We start from the raw sequence: 22,115 nt of genomic DNA, 5'->3' as shown, positions 1-22,115 counted from the left end.
TTTACTTCAATGAAAGGTTAGATTTTTGCTAATTTTTAAAATAAAATATCAAAATGATTAACAATGCAGATTTATTTTTTACAGCCATCTTTGATCATATTTACCAAGGAGGCAAATAATTCTGACCAGCACTGTATATACACAAACACGCACACAAAATAAAAATTTCTGTGGATCTCCTTTCACTCACCTGGAAAAAAAGAATTCATTTTTAAGATTCTTTCATGCTGTTTTTTACACTGTTAGTGCTGGTTATCTGGAACATAACTTGTTTATTAAAACTGGGTACAATTAAAGTGTTTCTGCTTGAAATTAAGTAGAATCAATAAATGAAAATATGTAAATAGATTTTGTTTTGGGAATGCATGGATTTGGAAGATTAAAACCATTTATGTCTACTTCTCTGTCCGTCACTGTTGTTCTCATCTCTCCTTTTCTCCGCTACATGCCAGATCATGCGAAATTGTGATGATACCAGTTCTTTGTTTTCAATAAGAATCTCAAATTTTCAGCATTGCCATATAAATCCCAGCATTTCTTTCTAGCCTGTGCAATGATTTTTGAAGGAGGGTTCAACACACTTTGGTTTAATGAGATGGGAACTTCTTGTAATTGTAGCTCTTTCTATCCTTGTTTTGATCTGGAAATGTAGTGAATTTCATGGAGAAATGGGTGGATGTGCTTTTGCTTGTGATTTTAGGGTCATTTAGAGGTTTAGATGACACGATTGTCTCATTTCTAACCCTTTTATTTCCTCCCATTTGGGGTTTGTTGTTCTGAACTCTCTATGAAATCCATATTTCAACGTTATAGGTAAAGAAAAGGGCAGGAAAGGGCTTGGTGCTGTTAGATAAATCACTCTCTATGCAGAGACATACACAAGAATGTTTAATTTTATATGATAGGACAATCTAAACCAAACATCTGTAGACCCAGCTTCCCACCAAAGCAAACAAATTCTCAGATTTTCCTGTGAACCCAATGTTTTTATCCCACCTGACTTTGAGTCATTATTACACATTTTAGTTTTTCAAAATCACTCTTTAATTGCGTATTACATTATTTAAGTGATCCGAAATCTGATAATGGTCGAAAAAGTATCTAGATCAGTACACTTTTTCTAGTGTCAAAGATCAGTTTTGAAGCATGCTTTACATGCATAAACCCTGTGTAGGATTCTGCAAGTGTGTGTTTATGAAGATTTATGAAGTGTTTTTTTGTCAGCCATAACTCATGATAGTGTGAGTTTGCATACAGCTGCGTGTGTGTGTGTGAAAGACAAACGTGTGTGACATATGAAATGCATTTAGTTTCAGAAGGCTGTGAGAATGCTGCTGCCTTATTCTTGTGTGTGTTTTGTGGTTTTGTTTGAATACATCTTTGTGTAAGTATGTGAACCTGGGATTGAAACTTCTGTGGTTCTCACATTATGCCTAACGGCACCTAAAACTAATTCACAATATAGCATGGCTTCTCATGCCTTATTGCTTAAATAACATTCAAAAAGTTCAACAATTTAGTGAACAGAAATAATTGTGAAATAAATTTTCTCTTGCTATTGGTAATGTAAACATCTCTCTCTTTTTTCACACAGCAGCCAGTGAGGGGAGGATAAATGGAGGAGAGGATTTTTTTCAGAAGGTGAGAATACATTTGTTTATTTTTGCTTATTTCCATGAGATCTCAGGTGTACCTGCTCTTTTGGTCAGTAATTAAAAAAAGAAAAAGAAAATAAATCATAACCATCATTCTTGTTCCAGTAGCATGCTGGTGTTTCTAGCATGTTTTTGTGTGTGTGTGTGTGTGTGTGTGAGAGAGAGAGCTTGTGGTGAGGCTTTTTTAAACACGTAATAAACCTGACCAAAGATGCTCTATGAAGGGGCCAATTCAGAATGAAGATTGATTTGGTCCAAACAATTATCCCTGCTTAGGTTTCTAATAAACAGAGATAACAAGGGCCAATGAAATTGTCAAAATATTCTTGGTTTGGCTCAGATGATTGAGGTTTGCATGTAGTCTATGAACAGCACTACTCTGGTTGCAGTATTGATATGATCACTGGTTTCTGTCCTCACTTGCACTTTCAATGGTTGATCCAGGAGACTTCTGTGGTAATTTTTTCTTTGTAAATGCCAGTTCTCAGGCAGTCTAAAATGGTATATGTATCCTCTTTATATGTATATTTTATTGTATGCATGTCATGTGTGCAATGATGTCTAGCAGAGAATTAATCTTAACTTGATGATTCTGTTCTTCATGTATCAAGGATCACTTTATTGTCAGTTTGCGGATTGGTCTGTATGTGAAGTTTTTTTTTTAAGTCACAATGAAACAGAAGTAGTGGCAGATCATTATGACGTACATCCAAGTGAAATGGATTATCAAAAAAGGAAAAAAGGCAACTTTGTTCTGTTCCAGCGGTTGTCGCTATTTTGTCCTTTCAGGCGGTGTCTATTTGATGGTGGTTTTCTGAGAATTAGCCACTAGCAAAGATAAATGGAGGAAACACACAAATGTCTGATGATTTTGATAGTGGTGAAATGGGTGGTATTTTTTGGGGGGGAGTTAGGCAGTTGAGAGTAATCATTTCAGTGATTAAAACTTTTGAGTTTCCCTTCCCTGCAGTGAAGGGATTGGAATTATTCCTGTTGTTCATTTTTACTTTTCAGCCATTCTCTGTGTCTCTGTCCATGTTTGTCTCCAATCTCCATTATCCTTTTCTCAAACATCACCACAGCGGTAGTACTTCACTGTACGTTTACTGTTGCATTTACTCAATTCACTCCAAAAAATGTAAAACAGAATCTAACATGACAGAGAATTACACTTCTGCTGGCATAATTACCATTTGAATATCAATAAATGTCAAATAAATATACAATACTGTTCAAAAGTTTAGGTTTGTAAAACTATTTTGAAATAGATTTTTTTTTAAATGTATTATTTATTGAATTTTTATAAATGTAATTTTTTTTATTACAAATATTTAAATTAACTTATTTTAAAAGTATTTTAATATACTTTTTTAATCACTTTAAAATGTCAATTATTTTAGGATTCTTTTATGAATAGAAAGTTAAAAAGTTCACTTTTGATCATATTAATGCAAAAGTATTAAGTGAAAAAAGCATTAATTACTTACAAAATATAAATCGTATTGATCCCAAACTTTTGAATGGTGATTTTATATAATAAAAATATGTCAGTCTGTCAAACCAAACACCATGTTAAAGAACTAGTTGACCCCAAAATTTTAATTCTGTCATCATTTACTCACCCTCATGTTGTTCCAAAGCTGAATGAATTTCTTTCCTTTTTTGCAACATATATTTTGAGAAATGTCTGTTTTTCTTTATACAATGGAAGTCAATGGGCTCCAATGTTGTTTGGTTCCCAATGAAAAATAAAGTCATACACCTTTAGAACAACATGAATGTGAGTGTTGGGTGGATTATCCCTTTAATTCCTAATGTGCCACTAAGAGCCCATCTTACAGAGCAGTAAATATATTGCAGTGTTTGTAATGGATTTGTGTTTTATTTATTTCAGAGTGCACACCTGTGCAGTTTAGCCTCCATTGAAAGTAAAGGCTTTCCCAACCCTTCCCTCGTTCCATTTCCCTTCTTTTCTCCTCCTCACACCTCTTTTCTTTGCTTGTTCTCCTGAGTGCTCCTCAGCTGAATCAACAAAGGAAACAGGAAGCAGATCTCTATACACATGCTCTTTCACATGCACTCTCTCATACACATCATTTGTCAAATATAAACACTCTGCTCTCCATCACTGTGCCCATTTTTAATGACTTAATGGAGATCAGAGATTGTGTGACTGGTACATTGAAGTCACTGCCGTTTGAAACTCTTTTTCCTGTTAACGGTGGGTGTATACATTCCTTTGACAGGATGATATTGGGTGTGGGGGAATAGGAAAGTAACATTTTCAAATGTATAGCTAACCCAATTTTTCTGAAATCGTCTGACCCATTTGAGAGGTATGTGCTGGTCTGTCACAAAAATAAACCGCAAACCCCAAAACTGCTGTGTGGTCTGTCAAAAATCTCCATCATCTGCAGAGCGGAGCCAAAGAAAGCAGTCAAGAGAGAAAGTGAGAGCAGGTCGGGAATAAAGACCTATAGAATGCACAGCAGCGTTGCAGCACAACACAAACACACAGAATGGAAATGGGATCTGGCTCTCTGCCTGTACAAACTTTCAGCACCGTTCACCTTTTCTTCCCATCCGAAATGTTCAGTTTTCCTTCAGGCATGTTTGATTGTGTCTTCGTTTGGTTCAAGGTCATCAGTGTAGAGAGTTCTTCTGACGTTGTTGCATTGCTTAACGGAAACACCGTATTTAAACTTAACTGAAAAGTACAGACTAGCAAATATTACAGTGTGGCTTTTTCTACTGCTGCAGTCATAAAGTTACATTGTTTTAGCTTACAAGTGGCTAGTTTCTAGTGTCTACAAGTGACTTTGGATAAAATTAGTAATATAATAATTTTATAAAAATATCACCAATGCTGAATTTATTCAAAAAGACAAAAACATAAAAAAATCTCACCAACACCAAACTTTTGAACTGTAGTGTATATATATCTAGCAAAACTGCAAGAAATAATAATATAATTATTATTACTATTATTTACAACTATAATATATTAATAAAATATTAAATAATAATTATATTTGGTATTATTGTGTATTTAAAAAAAAAAAAACATTCTTGCAGTTTTGGTATGTTAGCTAGTTACATATTGTTACATTGGTGACATTCAAATCAGCAGAATTTTTTACAATATGGTACAATACATTCGGAAAATCAGTGGTTATGTTTGCAAGACATAAAAACACATGATCAAAGAACATAAGATGTAGCTTTTTTGTTCATCATGTCACATATGCAGAATGATGCAGAATCAAGCATGATAATTTCATAATTTCATAAAGCCAAAGACAGAAAATATTTTGATGGCTTAATAGTCAGAATTGTGAAATGGTAAAGTTGTTTGTAATGTTTTTGCATGTTGTAATATAGAAGTAAATGCAAGCTTCATTCAGGCACACTGTATCAAGGATGTGAACATTGCTGTTTTATTGTAGCTTTGCTGAACTTTGCTGTTTTCAAGTCGTAATTTCACAACTCTAAATCACAGGATGTGTCACAGCTGTGCGTGCAATTTACAGACTTAAGAAGATCTGGAGAGATTAATAAACTTGTTCCCCTAAGTTAAAAAACATTCTCATGTTCTTTTGTCCTTTAGGGTGTCAAAACAAAATAAAAACTGAAGCCTGCTGTTGAACCACGGGTCCAAGACTAATGAAACCTGGAAAAGTATGGGCCGTAAATTTTAGAATAGCACGTGAGACTGAATGTTCCCAGTTTATGCACGAGCATGTGCAGGCTTGGGTGTAAACATGCAATAAGTGCATGATCGCAACCTTCTTAAGACATCGCTCACTTCTGCCCGCCATTTCTAAGGTCATTGAAGAGATTGTGTGGTATGGATGAGAATACATTCATACTGCAGGTAAAAGTGGACCAAATCCAATTTATTTAAAATTTTTTTGCTCTTATTATGTGACTCAGATGTGTGTTTTTTTTTTTTTGTTTTTTCATAGCAGACTGAACAGCATAAACCACATGTGATCTAATATTTTCAATTCTGATTTGGGCCACTTTCCAGTGTGAACAGATCATGGTCCTGGAGTGACCCACATGTACAAAAAAAACTATAAAAAGATGTCAAGCACCACACTGTCATATGGAAGTAAAAATGGAGGACATTAAAGTAAGTGATTACACATTAATTTATAGTGTGATCTGCTGCAGAAGCCAGTGAATTTATGCGCTGGCAATATAAAAAACAAAGACAAGGATGCGAAAAAAGAGCAGAGTTTTTAAACATTTATGATACGAGCCCTCGTGTTTTGCTTGTATATACAGTAGTACAATATATATACAGTACAGGATATAGTTCTGACACATCACTGTCCATCCACTGACTACCTTTCGAAACTGTCTTGATAACTTTGGTGTGTAAAATCTTTGAAGTGACTCCCATGAGCACAGAATTGTGACGGATGTTGCCCTAGAACAGAGGTGTCAAACTCACTTCCTCACAGTTAGTTTAGCTCTAACCCTAATTAAACAAACCTGAACCGACTAATCAAGGTCTTTTGGATTATTAGAAACTTCTAGGCAGGTGTTTGAGCTGGTTGAAGCTACACTCTAGGACAGTGGCCCTCTAGAAGCGGAGTTTGACACATGCTTTAGAAATGCATACACAAGTGCTGACTTCACTTCAGTGGCCTTTATGTTTACTTCCGTATGCCATCTTTAGTTCACTACTGTGACCAGTTCACAATAAATGAGCAATAAATCAGTAGCCTAAATGACTGCTTGCTTATTATAGTATATACAGTCAATCTGTAGGAGCAGGTGCAAATCTATGCCACGTTTATTTAAAATAAATATCATTCTAGTTAGTATTAGCCCAGAGGCTGAGATTCTCCTAAAGTTCCTGTGGAAAACTACACTTGAGTTTTTTTTTATTTTGTTTTTATAATTGCTACAGTTTCGTGCTCAGATTATTTTTTTTCCTGAAAGAAATTGGGTTTGTAGCCAAAACTTCTCATGAGAACTGCTGTACAGTAAAGCCTTGCTGACCATGAAAGCCAAGAGGTTTTTAAAGGCAGGAAGATAGAGAGTGTGCCACAAAACGGTTAAAGAAATGTGTTTTCAATAGAGACAAAGGAGTGTGTTTCCAAAGTTGCAGTTTTCTCTAAAAAATGAATTTACATGAAAGAGAAAACCACTAAAAATAGTGAAGCACTCTGCCTTCTTCCAGAGGAGGATTGAGCTCCAGGCAAAATCATGGCAGAGTTTTAGAAAACATTGAACCTGTATATTCATGTAGCTTGCAAATTACCATAAGTTTCTCTTTTGTGTATTTTATATGGACACAAAACACATTACCATTCTTGCTTTTTCTCTATTTTCCTTCACATATGCTACTGGTTAGCACGCTAGGCCTGTCAAAGGCTCGCTGCCAAGGCAGTTACATGTTTCACAGGTTTTTGAGCCAGCTGTGTGTATATGTGTGTGAAACTGAGAAAGTAGGGCATGTTTTAGCCAGAGAGAGCTATGATTGTAAGACCTCTGTTAAAACAGCTTGAACATTTCTGTCAGTGTGAATATTTTAGCATAACTGAAAAAGTTCTTGTGTGTTTGTTTGAGAATGACAAAACATGTATTTGCTAATATTAGCGTAGCAAGCCTATGTGTTTTTAATGCATATTTGAGTTTTACATTGCATTTGCATCCACTCATGTTCAGTTTTTGTGTTTAAGGTCATGGATGAAACAAACACTCAGATTGCCTGGCCGTCCAAACTGAAGATTGGAGCAAAGTCCAAAAAAGGTATACACACGCACACAGACAGACAGAAGTTATGGCAAAAGTCTCTGCGCTAGTAGTCACACAGCATAAACTTACAATCTGTTCACAAGTAGTTGTGTCTAACATAGAATATTGTTATATTCAGTTGGTATCCTGCTTTCTTTTTTCAGTATCACAATCGTGTTTTGTGTTGTTTGTGTCATTTGTAGCCTGTCCGTTGGTGTTTTGTTTGGAATATCTTACATCTTTAAAAAGGTAGTTAAGATTTTCGATAGGTGCTCAACATTGATTTTCCATCTAGGAATTGCATGTTCTTCGTTCCCTGATCAAAGATATATTACTGTTCAAATATTTGGAGTCAGTAAGATTTTTTTTTTCTTTCCTTTTTACCCTTTTCACATATCTAGGGTTCTCAGAAGTAGAAGTTGTCATAGTTGGGTAAACTTCTATAGCAGTGAACTGGAGACAGCAGCACATATCATTTTTGTATACCCATTTGCTCCAACAGCAAATGAAAAAAAACATGATATTTATGACTTTCCAAAAGAGGGAAAATATGAAGAGATTGATTATGGCAGTCAGAAGGGAGAAAGATGTGAAATTTTGCTGTCACTCCCTCAGCCGTTGTATTAGAAACACCCGCGCAGTAGCGTTCATTATTATTATTTAATTTTTTTGTTGTTTTATTCCCAGTTTAATTTTAAACAACTTATAGCAAAATAAATGTATATGAAAAAAAATCAAAATGAAATATGATAAACTTGACTAGATTTGTGATGTTGATAACTGTGGAAACGCATCATCACAGTCTGTGAAAATGGTCCATTAGAATGATTAGAAGGGTCATGTGACACTGAAGAATGGAGTAATGACTGCTGAAAATTCAGCTTTGCCATCACAGGAATAAATTATGCTTTAAAATACATTCAAATAAAAAAGGCATCAAAGTATTACTGTTTGTTACTGTATTTTGATCAAATAAATGCAGCCTTGATGAGCTTTCAAAACATTTCCATTTTATATAAAACGTAATTGGTAACTAACATCTGATTGTGTAGCAGAGATTAGGTATAGCAAGTCTGTAAGTTCTCTAATTTTCTGTGGAAACAGTTCAGACCGAAATGTTGGCTTTAAAAAGCCATAGAATGTAATCAGGCCCTTAAGGGTTTTCCTAAATTATTAATGTGAGCGGATCTGGCAACACTAGGTAAAACCGAATCTAGTGTGGGTGAAGAGTGACATGGAGCTGGATGGATTAGGTCTCTCTAAAGAAGTTAATGTTTTTCGCTACCTTGAATGTTTAAAAGACAGGCCAGTTTGCTGTAATTCTCAAAAGTCTTATTCAAAAGTTGACAGGCTCTTAATATGTGCTTTTCCATGTAACTGACGATATATGAATGTACTTTTGTAGCTAATATTTTGTCAAGCTGTTTTTGTGCATGTGTCTGCCTGTGTGCATGTTTGCACACATTTTTGTTTATGTGGCTCATTGCCACATGACTAAAAGACTCAAAGAGTGTGTTTTTGGAGGTTAATTTCACCTTGCACTCAGTAATTTTTCTTTTTTCCCCTACAGAAATGAATAATAATAATAATAATAATAACTAGATTAAAAAGTTCGTCGAGACAAACTTTAAGTTGGCTTGAGAAAGCCGGACCAGGAAGTTTGAAGAAGTTTAAAGTAGTTTGAAGTTTAAATTAGTTTAAAGTTTAAAGTAGTTTAAAGTTTAAAGAAGTTTAAAGTGGGCTGCCATAGACTCCAAGAACAGAAGAAGAATAAGAAGAAAAAACGGAAGAAGAAATATAGCTGCAAGCAGCAATTACCGGGGCCAAGCAGAATAAGATGACAAGACATGCCATCATTGCTGAAAGTGTCAGACCAATTGCAACAATGAGCAATTAAAGACATTTAAAGAGGATTTTTAGGCGAAATGGCTGAAAATCATTTAAACAGTAATTTAAAATATGATTTAATGGATTATCACTTTCGACCAATAAGTGGCGCAATTACAAAATTGATGTGATGTGGTCAGAGTGAAGTGACAATGACACATACAAAGTTTGGTGTCAATATGTCAAGGCATTACAGAGATAAAGCCAGAATAGTAATTTCGGCATCATGCCTCAACTCTGCTGCTGCGCTATACGAAAACGGTTTCGTCTATCGACACGAAATCCATAACTTTTAGTCGGCACAGTCTGGAGATGATAGGATTCGATTTTGGTGAAAATTGGACAATTGGTCTAGGAGTAGTTGAATGAAAATCAAGATGGCGGACAGGAAGTTCGGCCAAATAAGCTAAAATTGGTATCTATGTGCTCGGCTTGACCCAAGGAATCTATTAAGACCAGTGGCATTTCAATAGGCAGATTTATTTAAAAGTTATTTGCCTTTTTGGAAATTTTGTTATAACTTTTGACCACTAGATGACGCTGGTTCGAAACTCGTGCTGATGACCCATACCAAGTTTCGTAACAATCCGTTCATGCGTTCTTAAAATACAGTATTTTAGCACAAAATTAAAAATGGCCGACAGCCAAAATGGCCGATATGGTAAAATGTAATATCAGTCGACTCGGCATGTTGCCCTGCCCATTTCATGATTTTTGGACAAAATGTTCAGAAGTTATAAGCAAAAATAGCCATTTTTCATATCTCCGGACCAGTAGGTGGCGCTGCTTGTCAGCTTGGTCATGCTTGTGATGACATGTACCAAGTTTGGTCTGAATCCGATAAAGCATTGCAGAGATACAGCCTTACTTCGGTTTACGCAAGCGATACGTAAAATTTGTTCATGCGTTTATCGAAAACGGTTTGACGAATCAACTTGAATTCCATAACTTTTTGTCGGCATGGTCTGGAGATGATCTGGTTCAATTTTCGTGCAATCGAATCGACCTGAGCCAAGGAATCAGAGAAAAAAAATAATTTGTTTCTAGCCCATGTGGTTCAAAAGTTATTAGCATAAACATGTGCAACTTTGGACAGTTGGTGGCGCTAGAGGGAATAAGTTGGAGACTCCAAAATTGCTATGCTGATAGTTCAGACTGTCCTTTATCAGTGTGCCAAATTTCATAACTTTCCCGCAAGCGGTTCTATGGGCTGCCATAGACTCCAAGAGCGGAAGAATAATAATAAGAAGAACGGGAACAGATACATAGGTGCCTCTGCACCTTTGGTGCTTGGCCCCTAAATAATAATAATAATAAGTTTAAATAGGATTTCAGTAAGTTGGCTCTCTCAAGCCAACTTAATAATAAGTATGAGCAATAACAATAGTGATGCCTTGCCTTTGGCAAGCACCACTAATAATAATAATTTTAATTAAATATCACTAAGTTGGCTCTCTCAAGCCAACTTAATAATCCTGCTCGAAATCATGTACACTCCCATAAAATGAAGACTGTCTTATCAGTATCCTTGTAAATGCTGATTTATTTGACATGGTACAGGTCACCTCATAGGGGCTGCCATGATAAGATCACCAGCAAAAATTTGACACTTTTGCTCATCTAAATTTATCATAGTTGACTTTTAATGAACATTTCTAAAATGATACTGGTAACCGACCGCAAACTTTTACTTTTGCGTTCACGTCGCTAGGCCTAAGTATAAGTCCAAGACATCTGCCACATTGTCTGGTGCCCCCAAAATAAATTTGTACACCATTTATTTGCTAGAAATCTGTTAAAACAGTTAATTTGTTGGTAATTTATTGTAAATTAAAATAATTCAAATGTGCATATCATTCTGACTTTGTTTCTGACCTTAAAGTACCATATTTCTTCAGAATCAGTCATTTTGGATGTGCCCAAGATCTCTCTTTCTTTTCTTCTCTGCACATTTTCCCTCCTTTTTTCCTGCTTTCTGTATTTCTGTAAAGTCCCCTGTTGATCTTGTTGTAAATAATGGTCACTGTTAGGGTTAACGGTTAGACTCACATGTTAAACTAATTTTACTTTCCCTCAAACTGTTTTCTCATTTTCTCTCTTATTTTTTCCTTCTTATATGTTTCGGCCTCTGTAACAGATGTTATCAATCTGAGAGATGTCTGTTTCACTCTGTCCTGAGTCAGTAAAGCACTTTTAAATGAGGCTGTCGGACAAAACAAAATCACTCTCGACTGGAGTGTAGAGAGACCAGACAGTTTGGTTGACAGGAATATATGACTTGGTTGAAGCCATGTCCAGCCACCGTGTCCATGCGTGCTTGTTAATGAATATATAAACTACGATTCATAAGTTACTTTGGGCTCAGTAAGATTTTTGTTTTTGAAAGAAATTAATACATTTATTCAACAAGGACACATTAAATTGATCAAAAGTGACAGTAAAGACTTTTATAATGTTACAAAATATGTCTGTCAAATAAATGTTCTTTTGAAATTTTCGTCAAAGAATCCTTGAAAACTGATCATGGTTGAAACAAAAAATATTCAAGATTCAAAACCGTTTTCAACATTGATAATAATAAGAAATGTTTCTTGAGCAACAAATCAGCATATTAGAATGATTTCTGAAAATTCAGCTTTGCCATCACAGGAATAAATTACATTTTAAGATATACTAAAATAGATAACAGTTATTTAAAAAATGTAATAATATTCACAAAATTATTGTTTGAATATATTTTTGACCAAACATTTGAATGATAGTATGTATGTGTGTTTGTGTATATATATATATATATATATATATATATATATATATAATGTATATGTATATATGTATATGTATATGTGTGTGTAGTATGTGTGTATATGTGTTTGTTTATACATATACACCCTTATATTGACAACTTCAAATGAAAGACAGACATTGGTGTTGATATAATAACCTTGTATATGCATGCATGAACTATTCGATTTTTCACAGACATGCATAGACATTCTCCATTCATAACACATGCCACACATGCAACCCCACACAAACACACACATGCTGGAGTTGATGAATACCACATGGCGGGAAGAGGATAGTGTGGTGGGCTGGACTAGGAGACCCCTATTGGTGTGGTGTTACTATAATACCTCCCCCAATAACAGTGCAATTCATATGTGTGTGTGTGTAAGACAGTGATCCTTCCTGTTTCATCCCCCCTGCTCTTCTAGGTCCAAATCTTGTAGTTTGTGGGAGTGTTTTAGGGGGTGTGAGTAAGTCAGAGAATATGTGTAGAGAAAAACAGAATTCCGAGTTACACTACTAGAGCTATTTTTAGAGGGCAGCAGTAAAGCAGCTATGCATTGTATTTCTCATGATGTGTGTCTTTGTGGAAAACGGAAAGAGAAAAGTGTTAACTCTTGAGACCACTGGTTTTGAAACCAGTTGTGATTTCATTCATTGTGTAAAATAATAGCGCAAATTGTGTTGTGAAGCACCTTTATTAATGAACGACTTTCTTCTCTTGTCCTGTACTCATCTGCTTTCTTCCTCTCCTCCTCACAGATCCACATATTAAGGTTAGCGGAAAGAGGGAAGATGTGCGAGAGGCCAAAGAGACAATAATGTCCGTTCTTGACACAAAGGTAAGCACTAAACATATGATTGTCAAGGTAACTGCAGGAAAAGAATTGTCTTTTTGGGTTCACTATAAAAAACAACAACATTTTTTATAATTTCCTAGTACAAGGATGTTAATATACGAACATCTTTAAAGGCTCAATTGCATAAGATATTAGCAGAGAATTTTTTTCTTACCGCATTGAGACATTTTTTTCTTGTTTTCAGCATAAATATTTCTTGTTTTAAGAATAAAAATCTGGCAAAATATGTAGCAAAACTGCTATGAAATGTTACACCAATCAGAAGATACAGTAATATTTACAATTCAAAGTAACGTTTTTTTTAATATATATATATATATATATATATATATATATATATTATATATATATAAATAAATTATTTTAAAATGTAATTTATTCATGTGATGGCAAAGCTGAATTTTCAGCATCATTACTCCAGTCTTCAGTGTCACATGATCCTTCAGAAATCATTCTAATATGCTGATTTGGTGTTCAAAAACATTTCTTATCATCATCATCATCAATGATGAAAACAGTTGTGCTGCTTAATTATTTCAGGATTTGTTAATGAATAGAAAGTTCTTTATTTTCTGTCTCTGCTGATCAATTTTCTGGCTGAATAAAAATATGAATTTCTTTAAAAATAAAAAAAATGTACTGAACATTTTAAAATGTTTTAGAAAAACTTTTGAACGTCAGTGTATCTGAATGTGGTCTACTAAGAGTTATGAACAGGGTTAAATGATTTTAATTCAGCTATGAAAGGTTTCCATGAATGCTGTGTTACGACCTTTGACATCCACAGAGTAACCGTGTGACCCTGAAGATGGACGTATCACACACTGAACACTCGCATGTTATTGGGAAAGGAGGGAATAACATCAAACGAGTTATGGAAGAGACTGGCTGTCACATACACTTTCCAGACTCCAACAGGCACAGCCAGGGGGAGAAGAGCAACCAGGTACAGACACACACACCAACCCAACCAAGACCAGCAACAAGTCATACATTTTTTTCATACCCATTTTCAGGATCTTCATTATGTGTTGCTTGTGTTGTTTCAAACCTACTACAGCAGAGGGAAGATTTCCAATAAATAATTACTGACATTTTGGTCTTTTACTTACAAAAATATTAAATGGAGGGTGAATACATTATGGGAATATGTTTAGTTCTTTGTGCTAATTTAGCAAGCACACAGCAAATCTCTTCCATCCAGCCAACTTTTACTATCCAGCAGTGGCTGAACTCTAGCTGAATCATTTTATTGGCTGAGGGACACGAGGCAGTTTGTATTGGCCGGAGGATGAGAACGGTTTGGAGTAAGATGGATCTGATTGGCTGTTGGATGGCTCTCAGGTTTAAATAGACTGCTGAGTGGTCTGACGAGGCGTGCAGACAGTTTGGAATGTTAGTAGCGTATACAAGCGCACGCATGCACAAACACCGACTTCAGAGCCAAACCAGATGGACTCTCTGAACTGGGCAGAATCACCTTGTTCCAAACCGGGATTAATTCTCACAGGCCTTGATTAAACGTGTGGTCGTCGGGATGAAATGATGGGTGGAAAAAAAAATCCCAGCAGGACGTTTAATTAAGGTTTTTTAGACTGGCAGACTGCCACACACATATTTCTATTTAATGTTTCGATTGGTAATAAATCAGGTGTCTGGACGTGACATTGCATCCTATTTAAAAAAAAAATCTTACAGGATGAGAGAAAAGATTAAACAGCTGCACATATTCTGAAAAAAAAAAAAACATGAAGAACAATCGTCTCTTTGTCCCCTTCTTTTTCTGTCAGGTGTCGATTGCGGGACAGCTGACTGGTGTTGAGGCAGCACGAGTTAAAATACGGGTGAGACTCTGTTTATGAGCTTGCCTTCTTCTTTTCTTTCATGGTCACTTGTCACTATTTGCAGGCCAGGGGTTTTAAAACTTTTTGATGCCACTGAACCTCATATATGATGAAGGCCCATTTATAATGTAGCAAGGATTACATTATTTAATATTTACTTGCAAATATTCACAATTAAGTTGACGTATCTTTTTTTTCTACCCACTATTAGATGTATAAACCTGAAGAGAAACCCTTTCACTTTAAATGAAATAAAATGTATTTTTAAGTGCTTACAACAAGACTTTTGCAGAGAATTTTGCTTTAAAGCCCATATTTTCTCAAACCCATTTCAATATATTACTACATTAATATGTTAAGCTATTTGATTAATAACTTTTAACACATTATCCTGGACAGCCCTAAAGACACTGTTTTTCCTTTCAAATTTTCTGCTCTAACGCCCCCTTGTGGCCCAGTTTGAAAGGCCAATCATTGATTAGGGGCTTTATGTGCTGCACCCTAGTGGTTAAAAATGTCATACCTTCTTGATGTGTGTTGCCTTCAACCCGTCTGTTGTTTTCTACTCAAAAGCATCACTCTTCCCCATCCTCTTTGTAGGAGCTGTTGCCGTTGATGCTGATGTTTGAATGCAGTGGGGTGGTGCAGCATGTGGACTGTAGCTCTCCTGTAGTTCAGCATATCTCCCACACTTACAATGTCTCCATCTCCTTCAAAGCACCCTCCCGTCTCTATGGCAACACTGCCATCGTCCGTGGCAACCAGAACAATTCCAGTGGTGTTAAGGTGAGGCATGAAGTGATAGATATACAAATGAATGCTGCAATTGAAAGATATTTAATTATTTTATCATTTTATATATATATATATATATATATATATATATATATATATATATATATATAATTAATCGATTAATTATAATAAAATAGAATAAATAAAAAGATAAAATAATAAAAACTTTCATAAAATCTCATAAAATATTAACTTTATACATACAATATTGTTCAAAGGTTTGGGGTTAGTATGATTTTTTATTTTTTTATTTTTTTATGATGTTTTTGGATGAAGTTTCTTATGCTCACCAAGGCTATGTTTATTTCATCCAAAAAAATACAGTAAAAACACTAATAACGTGGAATATTATTACAATGTAAAATTACTATTTTCCATTTGAATATATATTTTATTCCTGTGACAACAAAGCTGAGTTTTCAGCATCATTACTCCAGTCTTCAGTGTTTTGTGATCCTTCAGAAATCATTCTAATATGGTGATTTGATGCTAAAGACACATTTATTATTATTATCAATGTTGAAAACAGTTGTGCTGCTTAACATATTTGTGGAAACTGATGCATATTTTTTGAGGATTCTTTGAAGAATAAAAAACTTTTGTAAAAATGTGGAAGTAGAGTATAGAATGTTTGATCAGTTCAATGCATTCTTGCTGACTTATTAAGCACACATTTTTTTAAAATAAAAAAATCTTAGTGACCCAAAACATTTGAATTATAGTATTAAAACCATTTCAAATTAACTAAAATAAATGGTAAAGGTGGGTAAAAACAAGTTTTAACTTGATGACCTTCATATATCAAAAAATAAAATGGTAAAATCTGAATTTATTAGTGAAAGTCAACCCCTAAAAGTGCACAAAACCAATCAAAACCTCCTACTGAAGTGGCATTCATTAGCAGATATGAAATGAGCGAGCTCTTGAATAGGAGAAGGAATGAAACTAGGTCATTTCATGAAATGGAGAGATTTAGTTTTCGAGTAGTGCTGCCAGAAATTAAACTGAAAACAGCAGCCTCCGCCACATAATATAAGACATTACAAGAGATGGGCGATGGTTTTATTAGTGTGTGTATGTGTAAACTTATATGCTGGCAACCCTGTGTGTGTTTGTGTTACTGCAGATCTATATCAAGTGTGTGCTGCTAACATGTTTGCGTGTTTCAGCGCGGTACGGCTTTGTTATTGGAGCACCTCGCTGGGTCTTTGGCCGGCTCAGTGCTGGTCAGCACACAACTGGACATTGCGCCCCAGCACCACCACTTCCTTTTGGGCCGCAACGGAGCCAACGTCAAGCACATTTCCCAGCGCACTGGAGCCAATATTCACTTCCCCGAGCTCAACACTCACAACACGCACACTAGCCGCTCTGCTGTCTACATACAGGGCAGCATTGATGGCGTATGTGCAGCTAGACAGCAGCTAATGGTATGGCGACAGTTTATCTGTCTTTTTTCTATTCTGTCTTATGCTCATTAATTTAATATCTCCCTCCATATTTGAGGCCAGTCTGCGAAACAGAACACATGTTCTGTTGAAACAGAACACATGTTCTGTTGAACAAGATGACATTGAGAGAGATGTTTGGATGAGAGTCTATAAGTACTGACTGATGATGAGACTCATGCCGCGCTGGATGAAGACTTCGAGGCTTTAGCAACGTGCCCGACCAGAGGGATTTCAAAACTCTTGCCAGATTTTTTCCTCTCTGCTCGTTTTTTCTTTTTTCTTTTCGAAACAGGAAATGCAGATTTAGCCACGCTGCCATTTCAAATTATAATCAAATCTTTGAGGTCTAATTATAAGACATGTGCAAAACTACATATTTTCAAAATCTATTAGTCAGTGGATTGCTTGAAGAGCTAGTTGACTAATCAGCAATGTTATTTTAGTATAATTTATATACTATGAATTAGCTTTTATTTTTATACTTTTAGAAATGTTATGTGCTTGTCATTTTTAGGAATTTTGTAATATATTTCTATTTAGCTTAAATGTATTTTTATTTGTTTTTGTAATTTTAGTACTTCAAATTAACCTTATTTTATTTCAGTTAGTTGACAAGACAACAGTTCTAATTTCCTTTTAAATTTAAAGCTGCAGTCCGTAACTTTTTAGGGTTAAAAATGATCCAAAATACATTTTTGAGCAAGTTCATAACCAGCCAGTGTTCAAAACTATCTGCTTGCCTTAGCTCGATTCAAAACAGTAAGCTTGTAATAATGTTTTTAATTCCAGTGGTACTGGTGTATTTCCGCGGGAAATTCAAGCATGTCTTTGCGTCATTACGTCACATCTGTACACATAAAGAAGGTGTCCTGGCTAGTAGGCTATATTGCGTGTGAGGATATTGAAGGTGGAGATTTATAGCCTTTTCTCACAGCACTTGATATAATTAAACTTATCAATTTGATGGCGGATCCAGAAAGGTTCAAACGACAATCAGCAGTGACAACTGGAGATTCACCCATTGTAAAATGCAAAAGACTTCAGAGTGAAATTAGACTGTACAGAAATGGAAACTGAACTACAGGTAGCCCTAATACACATTAAATGTAGTCACGCAATGCTGATGTTGTTAACATTAACAATTTGAGAACAAAGTATAATTTGCACGGTTTGACGTGATATGATAAGTGATCGTTAGATTTAATCAGCACAATTTACTGCGATGCTTTTTTTCCCCTTAGTTGGTCAGAACAAAAGTAGATGTTACTTGTTCAAATGACATTTTCCGGTGAAAATTCTTATGTTGGTCATACCTCCAAAAAGTAGAATCTGTGATTGCGAATGACAGTATCCACACCGGCGCGGTGACTGACAGCCGCACATTCTCCTCAAAACATTGGAATCATCTGCGCTTTGCCGTGCCGAGGCACAACCCACGTAATGTTGATAATTCCACAAATAACTGCAATTGCAGATTTCAAACAGAGATGGCGACAAAGAGGAAAAACTACGGACTGCAGCTTTAAGTTTTAATATCTATATTTTATTTTATTTTATTTCAGACACATTTCAGTTAACAAAAAAAATATTTTTACTGGTTTTAGTTGTAGTTTTATGTAACAATAGCAACACTGCTAATCCATCTTAAAAGAAAGGTCCGATTTTCAAAAGTTAAACTTTTTAAAAAAAACGTTAAAATACTCACTGCTTAATAGTACAGCCACAAGATGTGAACAATATGAATTTTAACACGATTTTACTGTGATAAAATCACTTACTAACCATTTCTGTGTAAAGTTATATCCACTTTTTATATTCACTTCTATTGTATGTGCCTCATCATAACCTTGATTTTTGCCTTTATAAACTGAACTATTGAAAAATATATGAGGTAAAATAATAATAATTATAAATAAATACATTATATTAATTATAATAATTATAAATAAATAAATTTAATAAATGTAGGTTAAGTTTAACCCAGTACATTCATTTAAGGAAACCCATTATATAATTAGGCTGAATAAGTTAAGATAAAAGTTTGTGATTTTTGGGAATTGATTTGTATGCGTGTTTGAATGCATGTATATTTTAGGGTTGTCTGCCTTTGGTGCTGCTGTTTGACATTAAGGAGGAGATGGAGGTGGCATCTCAGGTCGTCACTACACTTATGGAGCAGCTAGACGTCTTCATCAGTATTAAACCGAAACCGAAACAACCCAGCAAGGTAACAAAAGCCCAGCTCTTTTGTGTATATGTGGTACATTTAGACTCTGTCACTGACTATACGTTTTCCTCACAGTCTGTGATAGTGAAGAGCGTGGAAAGGAATGCTGGGAGTATGTATGAGGTACGCAAGATCCTGTTGGGGCTGGAGTCCAGCAGTGTGCCTTCTTCTTTCAACCACGTCACTGTTAACGGACATGCTCCAGCCTCCCCTCCCCTGATTGGCTCCATTGGACTGGACACGCTAGCTTCAGCTGAACTGAGGCTAAGGACTCTGGGTAATGTTGTTAATGTGTGTGTGTGTGTATATATATATATATATATATATATAATGACTTAACCACAGTGTAAGGTACATTTATGATCTAAAAGTAATTCCTTGGCTGTGTATTCTAAGCAAGGCCTGTTTGTATTAATACAACATGCACAGTCCTGCTTTAGCTATGCAGTCACTATAATTACTACTGTCTGTGTTCACAGATTACAACTTACGCTGCCAAACAGCTCCATAATTAGCTACAGCTGTGTGTGTGTGTGTGTGTTTGTGTTTGCCTGTGTTCCACATTCACTCACACACTATTTGTGTGACTTAAAACAGTCCCCTCTGTTGTTCTCAAGACTCGGAGTTAGTTGTGCATGTTTAGAGTACAGTTACATTTAGGATCAGTATGATAATAGTAATTAAGTTAACAATCATGCTGGTAACAATAGCTTTGTTTCAAAACCTAGCAAGCTGTCTACCTTGATAACTTTTATAACATGGTTGGTTAAACTATGTTGTCTTGTAAGTTATCTCTTTTTGACCAAATCAAGGCAGCATCACATGTGTAATTTATGGATAAGACAATGCCAGAATATATATTACAACAAAAATAATCAAAGATTATTTAACAAGTCAAATGGGTTGTGGTAAATGTTGAAAATAATGCAAAAAACAATATATATATATATATATATATATATATATATATTATATATTATTATTATTATTATTAATATTAATATTATTAGGGGCCAAGCCCCGAAGGGGCTATGGCACCTATTGTATCTGTTAGTTTTTAGGGGCCAAGCCCCGAAGGGGCTATGGCACCTATTGTATCTGTTAGTTTTCTTATTATTATTATTATTATTATTCTTCTTCCTCCTCTTGAAGTCTATGGCAGCCCTATGAACCATACATAGGAAAATGATGAAATTTGGCACACTTGTAGTGATGGTAATGAAAAGTAATTGTAGCAATTTTTGAGTCTCTAGGTCCAACTCTATAGCGCCACCAGCAGTTCAAAAATTCAACATTGAAATGGTTATAACTTTTGAACCCTTTGATCTAGAAAAATGAAACTTAGTACACCTGATTCATCTCATCATGCTGATTAGAACCAATATCTTACATTAAGACTCCGCCCATTACAGTAGTGGCCATTTTGAAAAGTACAGTATGCAGTTTTTTTGCTACTCCTCCTTCAAAATTGGTCTAATTTTGTCCAAACATGTACTCAAATGATCTTCGGACTGAGCCGCATAAAAGTACTGTCCCCGATTTTTTTTATTCTTCTCTGATCAAAAGTTATGACGTCGCAAACTTAACGAGGTCGACCCAAAATTGGTTCAGAAGCTATAGCTCGGCCAAACTTTGATCAATCGAAACGAAAATTGGTACACTTCATCGGAAGCATGATCTGAGGTTCCATGCCAAAGTTGGGAACAGCGCCACCTACGGGTCATGAGATATGGAAAATGCATATTTTGGCCAATAACTTATGAACAGTTTGTCAGAAAATTATAAACTTGGTGTCTATCGATTCCTTGGGTCATGACAAATCCGTGGATATCGATTTTGCCATGATGGGATGTACCACGTGTCCGCCATTTTGAATGATGTCATAATTTGCAATATCTTTTAAACTATTTGAAATTTCTTCACCAAATTTGGTATGGATCATCATTAGCATGGCCCGAAGGTACCTGAGAAATTTGATCACAGCGCCACCTAGTGTTCCAGAGATATCATTGTTTTTTGAAAAAACGCTTATAACTTTTGCTAACATTGCTTGAAATTTGATTTCTTTATGTCAATATATTCCTTGGCTTATGCCGATTTCAACGATATCTCATATGTTATTTATCAACAATGTGACTGGCCGCCATATTGGAGTGAATGTAAAACAGTTTTTTCGCTACTCCTCCTTCAAAATTGGTCTAATTTTGTCCAAACATGTACTCAAATGATCTTCGGACTGAGCCGCATAAAAGTACTGTCCCCGATTTTTTTGCTATACTGGAAAAAAAAAGTTATGATGTCGCAAACTTAATGAGGTCAACCCATAATTATTTCAGAGGCTGTAACTTGTGAACAGTTTGTCACAAAATCATAAAATTGGTGTCTATCGATTCCTTGCGTCATGTCGAATCTGAGGATATCTATTTTGCCAGCATTGGATGTACCACATCATAAGCTATATTAGCATTAAGTTAGCTTAGCATGCTAATCTCGTTAACATGATTTTGTGTGCTCATTCACACACTGAAGCCTCTCCTCTGCAGCTTTGTAAAACATGTCCTCTGGGTGGCGCAAGTGGTTCAACCATGCGTCATGAATCCCGAACCATTGTGGTCGTGGGTTCGAGACCAGTGTGGGGCGACTTTGAAATTGTGTATAAAATAATAATTTAAATTCCTTCCGGCTCTGCACTGCTGTTGGTGCTTAAATGCTAGCTGTGCTGCTGTAATTGATGTGCTTACTGTGCTTGATGTACATTAAATTTCTGATGTTTTGCTCTTCTGGCTCCGCATTGCGCTACAGCGGCTGTTGCTTGCTCTGCCTTGCAGGGCTTGGCCCCGTATTGCTGCTTGCAG

General features: G+C 35.5%; 1 protein-coding gene across 2 annotated transcripts in view; it reads left to right on the top strand.

Moving 5' to 3' along the window:
* Positions 1–22,115, top strand: part of bicc1a (BicC family RNA binding protein 1a) — a 35,722-nt gene that overhangs the window by 6,239 nt on the left and 7,368 nt on the right. For both annotated transcript variants that reach the window (XM_079854036.1, XM_079854035.1), the window contains exons 2-10: positions 1,595–1,641; positions 7,352–7,421; positions 12,846–12,925; positions 13,731–13,889; positions 14,734–14,787; positions 15,388–15,573; positions 16,752–17,012; positions 19,129–19,260; positions 19,336–19,537. In XM_079854036.1, coding sequence (XP_079710162.1) covers positions 1,595–1,641; positions 7,352–7,421; positions 12,846–12,925; positions 13,731–13,889; positions 14,734–14,787; positions 15,388–15,573; positions 16,752–17,012; positions 19,129–19,260; positions 19,336–19,537 — 1,191 coding nt within the window. The remainder of the gene's footprint in view (positions 1–1,594; positions 1,642–7,351; positions 7,422–12,845; positions 12,926–13,730; positions 13,890–14,733; positions 14,788–15,387; positions 15,574–16,751; positions 17,013–19,128; positions 19,261–19,335; positions 19,538–22,115) is intronic.

The sequence above is a fragment of the Squalius cephalus genome, assembly GCF_949319135.1.
Source record: "Squalius cephalus genome assembly, chromosome: 20".
Classification (NCBI taxonomy): Eukaryota; Metazoa; Chordata; class Actinopteri; order Cypriniformes; family Leuciscidae; genus Squalius; species Squalius cephalus.
The sequence above is the reverse complement of the archived record's forward strand: the minus strand, read 5'-3'. Positions and strand labels throughout refer to the sequence as shown.